General features: G+C 43.8%; 1 protein-coding gene across 1 annotated transcript; it reads right to left on the minus strand.

Moving 5' to 3' along the window:
- Positions 1 to 2,136: 2,136 nt before the first annotated feature.
- Positions 2,137 to 8,075, minus strand: COX4I1 (cytochrome c oxidase subunit 4I1). Its single transcript, XM_070953010.1, has 5 exons — positions 7,971 to 8,075; positions 5,602 to 5,681; positions 4,516 to 4,680; positions 3,740 to 3,871; positions 2,137 to 2,554 (listed from the first exon to the last, which is right to left on the minus strand). The coding sequence occupies exons 2-5, from the start codon at positions 5,678 to 5,680 to the stop codon at positions 2,418 to 2,420; spliced, it is 513 nt and encodes a 170-aa protein (XP_070809111.1). The 5' UTR covers position 5,681; positions 7,971 to 8,075; the 3' UTR covers positions 2,137 to 2,417.
- Positions 8,076 to 8,487: the final 412 nt, after the last annotated feature.

Here is an 8,487-nt window from a genome sequence, read left to right on the forward strand (position 1 = left end):
TCTGGTGCTTTTCTGGGTACAGGACAGCTGCTGTCAGCGGCTGTCAGCCCAATGAAGCCTTCTAAGGTCACCCAGGACAGAGAGAGGCGGGGACCCTGGGTGGGTTGGACCTGGGACAAGTAGTCAGTTGATTTGGGATGCCTGCATGTGGCACTGTTCCCTCTGTCCTCCCTCCCAGTCCCGTAACTCACTGCAACCCAGTAGTTGCCAAGCAGAACATCAGAAAAACAAAGAGTTGGAAGGAACCTTGGATGTCTTGTAGTCCAACGCACTGCTCAAGCAGGAGATGCTACACAATTCTGGAGAAATGGTTGTCCAATCTCTTCTAAAAATTCTCGTGTTGGAGCACCCACAACTTCTGGAAGCCATCCGTTCCACTGATTATTCTCATGGTCAAAAAAGTTCTCCTTAGTTCTAGGTTGCTTCTCTCCTTGATTAGTTCCCATTCGTGGCTTCTTGGCCTGCCTGCTGGTGCCTTGGAAAATAGGTTGACCCCACCCCCTCTTCTTTGTGGCAGCCCCTCAAATACTGGAACACTGCTATCACGTCACCTCTAGTTCAAGAGTTTGTGTTGCAATACAAATAAGTTCTTTGTAAAAGGTTCGTTTCGGAGGGGGAAGAAAAGGGGACATCCTGACAGGAGCCCTTTGGGAGACCAAAGCTCGATCCCGAGTTGCTTCCATCATTCTATCTCTGTGACAGGTTGCAATGCAAACAGATCCTTTTCTAGTTTCAATAGGGTGTTGGAGCTTCCCATCCTAGTACATAATGGAGAAGGGAGAGGAGAATTCTGATATCCAATGTGGAGGATGAGGGGGAGGGGGAAGGCCAATAAATTGGGGAAGGAGGGTTGAGAACTTCCACCTTTTTACTAGTCCACATTGCAGGAGGAAAACCATGCTAATCTTAAGCTAGTCCAACGTTCTGATTCTTCCTAAATTTCCATGATTGGAAGCACCACTGGACTACCACAGCAAAACCCAAATAAAATTGGAAAAGCTCCCTGGCCTGCAGCAACCATCAGAGTTCTCCACCAGAGCTCAGCAGAAACCCAGTTTTTTTTCCTCAGTCCCTGTCCTGATGGATGAAGCCCCACAACCAACATGGAGAGCAGCAAGAGCTCTGTTCAAGCCCTTAGACGCCCTACCTAATTCTTTATTTTCCTTTTGTTTTTTTTATCTTAAGAGTTAGGTGCCCCCCCCCCAAGATTGTATTTAAGATGCTTTCAGCTCGGTCTCCCACACGAATCATTTGGCATATTCTATACGGAATGGGACTTGTTGCAGCCAACTTGCCATGGGACAATTTAACCTCTGAATTATTTAAAATAATTGTTTTAATTTTTGTCATTCGCATTTCATTCTGTCCCTTCCTTTGCATTCTTTAATGATTCTATTCCATCATTCCTTTGATATTAGTGTGACTTCTTTTCCAAAGCAAGCTGTCCCAAGGTGAGTTGGCCATGGCGAATTGCCATAGACCCTTATTCTATGTACGATTTGCATAAAGGAATTGTATCCTTTGGATTATTGGATTATTAATTCCATTCCCAAAGCACAGAATTGACTTACACAATATACCGAGTTGGCTTCATCAAACCATCCCCCGTTTCAAGATTCCTCTCCTAATCAACTCTGCCCCAACAGAATGAAATGTGTGCGGTGAAGAGCAGTGTATACAAATTTTTGTGATAAACCGAACTTAAATCCCTTCCTGTAGTTACGGAACAAGTGTCAGAAAGCCAGAAGTCCAACTGTCAAAGGATTACGGTTTAATCCTACAAATTTAAACATGCTTTTATTTATTGCCTGTTTCAAAATATGCAGCTGGATGTTTTTGCCTGGAATTCTTTTAAAAAATAAGGTTGCTACAGTTACAGCAAATTGCTTAATCCTGTCTGTGCAGCAGCCCAGCTCTCAGTTGTAAGTTCCCACCAGATAAATGACTACCAATTTTGAATGCGTAGCATAATTTATCAGTTTTTGCTGCCAGAACCCAAAAATTTTGAAGCACCAATTGCTGATGAAGGCGTACCGTCCGATTAAGGAAGCTTTGACAGTCGCTGACTCAATAACCTCTATTTAACTCAACAAGTCGGTTATTCCAGGTATTTCAAACAGATCGTTCCACACCAAATAAAGAGCCAAATGCCTTTTTTATTTTTTTGAACTGTAACTTTTTAATCTTCCTGCCAAAAAAAAAAAAAAATTGTGAACAGGATTTAGTTTAGGAGCAATTTTTGCACATTAACCTGTAGGAACAGTTCAACAATTCCAGGTACACAAAGCTGTTATGGTTTAAACAAGGAGAGGATTCTATTTCATCCTAGGCAGAAGCCGGGCCGCAACCTAGATGAAGAAATGGTTTCAGACTTTCACATCCCGAGAGAAATCGGGGGAGGGGGCTCCTGAAGGTTTTTATTTTTTCCATTCGTTCTTCTCATAATCCCACTTGGAACAAAGGCCCATAATTGGGTCTGGTTTTATATCCAGATGCTTCCGGAGCTCCATGGCTTTCCAATCCTCCGATAATGTGTGGGGGACTGGTTTCAGAACTGCAATTGGATGAGATCATGGTTTGAGACAATCTGAGTTAGCCAGCAACAACAAATCTCTCCTATGTGATGGGCGTTGGGCCATGGTTTGTGCCTCTGGAGCCTGGGGAGGGCGAAACTACCGGGTCCACTGTGCCATCACATGCCAAAAGCAGGGGGAGCATGGGGGGGTCGCGTGCATGCACGAGGGGCAGGGCGCATAGAATTACGGGTGTGGGCGCGCACGCACGCGACCATCCTGCAGTCACCCCGCTTTTGGCACGCGATGGCAAAAAGGTTAGCCATCACTGATTTAGACACTCGCTTGTGTTTGCAAATTCACGGTCTGTCCATCCGTATCTTCATACCCACCTAGAGCCCCCTTAGCTCAACTCTCTATACATGTTTGGGAAGACAAAAGTATGGCTCCAACTATTCAGTGGTCTGCAGAATTAAGGCAGATTAGCTAAGGACGATGGTAATGAATCATGGCTTCAATATATTGAGATATGTGTTATCTGTAAATATATGCCCTGTATGTTTGGAGGTCTTTTAGATTTTTCCTTCCTTCCTCCCTTCCCTTCTGATTTCCCTCCCTCCCTCCCTTTTTTTTTAAAAAAAAAATTTGATTTATATGCTGCCCTTCTCCGGAGACTCAGGGCGGCTTACAGTGCGTTAAGCAATAGCCTTCATACTTTTGTATATATACAAAGTCAGCTTATTGCCCCCACAAACTGGGTCCTCATTTTACCTACCTTAGAAAGGATGGAAGGCTGAGTCAACCTTGAGCCTGGTGAGATTCGAACTTACAGTAATTGCAGACAGCTGGTGTTAATCACAATGCTTTTAGTCTGCTGAGCCACCAGGCCCTTCCCTCCTTTTCTCCTTTCTTCCCTCCTTTTTCTTTCTTTCAGATTTAATTTAAAAAGGAAAAAGAGAGAAAGGCTTGGAGAGGGCCAGTATAAGAGTTCTGTTGGGCTCGAATGTTTAGTGCCCCACCATCCTTCCTATCCTTGTACTAGGAAGCCAAACAAAATGTGAAAAGCTATTTAAAAAGGCCTGCCTGTCCCTTTTTTCAGTAGACAAAATTCTCCCACCAATGCAAACACAGGGTGGGGGTGTGGGGTGTGTATAAGCTGAATATTCTACTCCAAACAATTTCCCCGTGCCCATCTTTAAAGAACCCCCTAAAAGGGGATGGCTTACCAAACAGAACCTCCCAAATGAAAAATAAAGCTGCGAGGCCAATCATGTAGCCTGCGAAACCGATCGCAGTCTTCCATTCATTCGATGGCTTTAGCATTTCAGCAAAAGTTTTGTCAAATTTGATGTGGTATACTGGAACGAGATGGAGAGAGAGAAGGAAAGAGGGAAGGGACAAAAATCCTTCTTTGTCAAAGTACAAAACATTTATACACACACACACACACACACACACACACACACACACACAAACACACACACACACACACGTAGCCAGACCAATGCTCACAACTGAACACACACATTTACATAGAGGTAGCCCTCAATTTACGACCGATCAAAATTACAACAGAACCACCTCCCCCAAAAGGTTCTTATGACCCAGTTCCCAAATTCTGACAGCTGTCCCACCCACGTGGTCACGTGATTGCAATTTGGGCACCTGGCAACCGGCCTGAATTTAAGGCCCTTTATAGCATCTCAATAACTCTGATTTCTGACACTCTTGCTGAAAACCAGCGTTTTCTTCCAGGTTTTGTCAAAAACACCCCATACTGAACAATGAATCACGTAACCACCGTTGCAAAAAAAAACAAAACACAAAAAAAGATCATAAAATTGAATCGGTACAATCATCAGTCAGTTAAAACTAACTGGCAGACTCCACTACAGTCGTAATTTGAGGATGACCTGCGTTTAAATAGGCCAGGCCATTTTTGTTACAAGTTTCTTTTGATTTCCTCTCTTGGACTAATCTCTCCCTCTGCAGTGTTACTCACGAGCAATCTTCTCGTCCGGGGTGAGGGCGGTCCAAGAGCCCTTCTCTTTTTCTTTCAGGGCTTTCTGCTCAGGAGTCAGGTCTTGTATGAATGGAATATCCGGCAAGGGAATCAGAGGGTAATCCTCATAGACGGGCTGAGTATAATGTGGCGCTTTTGTAACTTCTGTTGACAAAAAAATAAATAAAATAAAAAATAAACTACAATGTCTTATTCTAATATATGACCTGGAAACTTTGAAGGACATTAGCAAGGCAGAAATATAAAAACAGAAGAATAAGCATCAAAGTTTTCATTCTCCAAAGATTTGGCATGGCCAAAAAAAATCCCCGGTTTTTATTATTCCTTCAGAAGAAGCTATTACAAAGAATGCCAGAAAATTAGATTTGGATCCATCAGGCCACTATGGTAGGCAAGACAATAGCAATAGCACTTAGACTTATATATTGCTTCACAGTGCTTTTACAGCCCTCTCTAAGCAGTTTACAGAGTCAGCCTTTTGCCCCCAACAATCTGGGTCCTCATTTGACCCACCTCGGAAGGATGGAAGGCTGAATCAACCTTGAGTCTGGCAAGATTCGAACTGCCAAATTGCAGGCAGCCGATAGTCAGCAGAAGTAGCCTGCAATACTGCACTCTAACCACTGCACCACCTTGGCTCTTGACAAAAGATAAGAGACTTGACGAATGAAAGAAAATATATGTCTCCCAGGATAGTGTTGCAGGATCCAATCTGGGTCTGTCACCGGGACCAGAATTTTAGTCTTCCAAGTTGGTAGACAGAAGTTCCCCAAGGATGAGCTCCAAGTGTGAACGCCCAGAAGACTAAACCTCCGGTGACCGACCCAGATTGGATGCTGTAAAAGAGAGTGAGATCAATTCAGCTGCATATTTAACATGAAGTTCTCTACTAGGTAGTTACAGGAGCTATCATTTTAATTTTAGAGAAGTTTTATTATTTAGTGCATGATGAGAACACAACAAAAGAATTTAGATATTAGAAAGGAAATTTGCATCCCTAAATTGAAATGCGCTAGTCAAAGTATTTTCAAGCTACTGGTTAAGATGATTCAATGGCTGGCTTACCATGTCCGTGAGCTCTTGCACAAACAGAAGTGGACAAAACCCGCCTGCCAATAAGGCTAAATGCCCTAGCAGCCAACATCCTGAAACAGAAAAAAAAAGGTAGAACATTATGTAGCACAAATTACTAAGAATCCACCACTTGCAATGTCCTTCCAACTGTCATGTTTTTTCAGGTATCACAAGAGCTTCTGTTGCATTTGGAAATGATGCCAATTTAGATTTAAGTCCATAAGAATAAAAGGCTCTTCTAGGCAACAATACGAAGAACACAGAGGGTGGAGAAGAAATGTTTCAATCCTAACATAAGATTCTCTGTTTAGCAGACACCCCGGGGAATATTTCTATTTAATCTGCTTTCGAGGGATATTTTCAAAATACAACCAATCCTAATCACCCTAAATCACAAATATATCCAAAGAGTTTCATAAGGTGTACTTCTTCACAACCTCAGTCCGTTTCAGAGCTGCTTTAAAAAGTCAACCCCCGTGAGCTCAGTTTACTTCTGATCAAGATGGGCAGAGACAGACTCATTCCCATGAAGATTTATGACGCATGTTATTGTCTAGAATCCTCAACACCTCACAGGTGAACCTGCATGACCCTATTTTTATTTTTATCCTATCATCTCTCTCTCTTATCTGTCTATCTAGACATCCATATATATCATCTGTCTTACCTATCATCTATCTATCTATCTATCTATCTATCTATCTATCTATCTATCTATCTTATCTATCATTTCTACCTACCTTATTTTCCCCCCCCCCAAATAAGACATCCCCTAATAATAAGCCCGATCAGTGCATGGCAATAAGGCCAAGTGCTTATTTCAGGATTCAAAAAAATGTAAGACAGGGTCTTATTTGGGGGGGAAACACGGTACTATCTGTCTATCCTATTTTTACCTATTATCTATCCATCCATCCATCTATCGTATCATCTCTCTCACCTATTATTTTCTCTCTCTCCATCCATTCTATTTATCTATTTATCTAGATAAATAGCCTATCTTATCTATCATCTCTATCTACTATCTGTCTATCCTATTATCATTCCTACCTATTATTTCTACCTATTATCTATCTATCCATCCATCCATCTTATTTATTTATCTAGCCTATGTTATCTATCATCTCTACCTACTTTCTTATTATCATTTCTACTTGTTATCTATCCATCCATCCACCTATCCTATCATCTCTCTCACCTTATCTATCCATCCATCATATCTCTCTCTCTTATCTATCTATCTATCTATCTATCTATCTATCTATCTATCTAAACACATAGTTAAGGTGACAAGCCCGCCTCCCACCTCCCCGCTGCTACTGGTGTCATGATCCCACCTGTCTGTTTGTCTCATAAACCACCTCCCTCTCAGGTGGGTTAAAACAGAGAGAAAAGAATTCGACCAAAGTCACGTAGTTGGCATCTACACATCTATATTTTTATCTTCTCCTCCCCCCCTCCACACGCCCCACACGCCGCCTCCTTTCAACAACAACCCCGCAAGGTAGGTCGGGCTTTCCAGCCCACCCACCCACCCCAAACCGGCTCTCCAAAGGGAGCTATTTCCCAGATTCGCCCATCAGGGAATGGAAAGAGGGCAGGGCTGCAAGGTGGGAGGAGGCTACAGAAATATTTTAAAGAATATTTTAATTGGATAGATAGATAGATAGATAGATAGATAGATAGATAGATAGATAGATGATAGATAGATAGATAGATTGATAGATGATAGATAGATAGATAGATAGATAGATAGATAGATAGATAGATAGATAGATATAGATAGATGATAGATAGATAGATTGATTGATAGATGATAGATAGATAGATAGATAGATAGATAGATAGATAGATGATAGATAGATAGATAGATTGATTGATAGATGATAGATAGATAGATAGATAGATATAGATAGATGATAGATAGATAGATAGATTGATTGATAGATGATAGATAGATTGATTGATAGATGATAGATAGATAGATATAGATAGATGATAGATAGATAGATAGATTGATTGATAGATGATAGATAGATAGATAGATAGATAGATAGATAGATAAAGTTGCCCCTCGTTTGCCCTGCCAGCCCCAGGAGCCGTGTGTGTGTGTGTGTGTAGCTTACCCCCCTCCCCCAAAAAGTGCCCCCCCTTCCCGCGCGGAAGCTTATGGCACCCTGCACCTGAGACAGGCAGCCCTGGGCTGTGGACGATGGGAGTTGTAGTGCGGGGCGCCCGGGAAAGCCACGCCCCACTTCGCGTCTCCCCGCCCCCCCGCGGCCCCCCCCCGCCTCCCATCCCTTGGGGGGGGTCCTTCCTCCGCGGCCGCCCCCTCAGCCGCCCGCCGGCCAGCCACCCACCCGAGACGTCCGGTGTCCTCTACAGCCGGAGATGGAGGACGGAAGGAGAAAACGGGAGGCGCAGCGCAGGACAGGCCGGAAGTGGGGGGCGGCCGAGGCACGACGGGATAGCGGCGGACTCAGCCAGGGAGGAGGAGGAAAGGAGCGGGCGCCATAGAGCTACGACGTGAAGAGCGGCCCGTTTCCGCTTTTTCTTTCCAGGCGCGATTGCTTGCTGAGGTGGAAAGGAGACTCTTCCGTGGCTCAGCTGGGTGCAACTCCCATAATTCTCTGCCCGGCAGGATTCCGCCTCAGCCGCTCAAATGATTGCGTTTTCCCCCGCCTCCAGTCCAGCCTAGTCTTCTTTACCTCTCTAGCATGCACCCCCCCCCCCCCCACTTATAGTCGCGGCTGCTTTTATCTCCATTTAAAGACCATCGAGACGGGCTAGAGTGGACGGCTCCCCCCTTTTTTTTTTCCGCTACCATCTGCGCACGCGCGCCTCTCCCTTACGGCCCCTCGAGTGGCTTTTTTTTTT

This window comes from Pituophis catenifer, unplaced genomic scaffold (genome assembly GCF_029215685.1).
Source record: "Pituophis catenifer annectens isolate HBS135680 unplaced genomic scaffold, rPitCat1.0.hap2 SCAF_13, whole genome shotgun sequence".
Lineage (NCBI taxonomy): Eukaryota > Metazoa > Chordata > Lepidosauria > Squamata > Colubridae > Pituophis > Pituophis catenifer.

What these genes read in the sequence shown, in the direction of transcription:
- COX4I1 (XM_070953010.1), bottom strand. Translation starts at nt 5,680, where the DNA reads ATGTTGGCTGCTAGGGCATTTAGCCTTATTGGCAGGCGGGTTTTGTCC. An exon ending in TGCAAGAGCTCACGGACATG is followed by an intron (nt 4,681 to 5,601) that starts GTAAGCCAGCCA and finishes TTTTGTCAACAG; the next exon opens with AAGTTACAAAAGCGCCACAT. An exon ending in CATTTGGGAGGTTCTGTTTG is followed by an intron (nt 2,555 to 3,739) that starts GTAAGCCATCCC and finishes ATCCAATTGCAG; the next exon opens with TTCTGAAACCAGTCCCCCAC.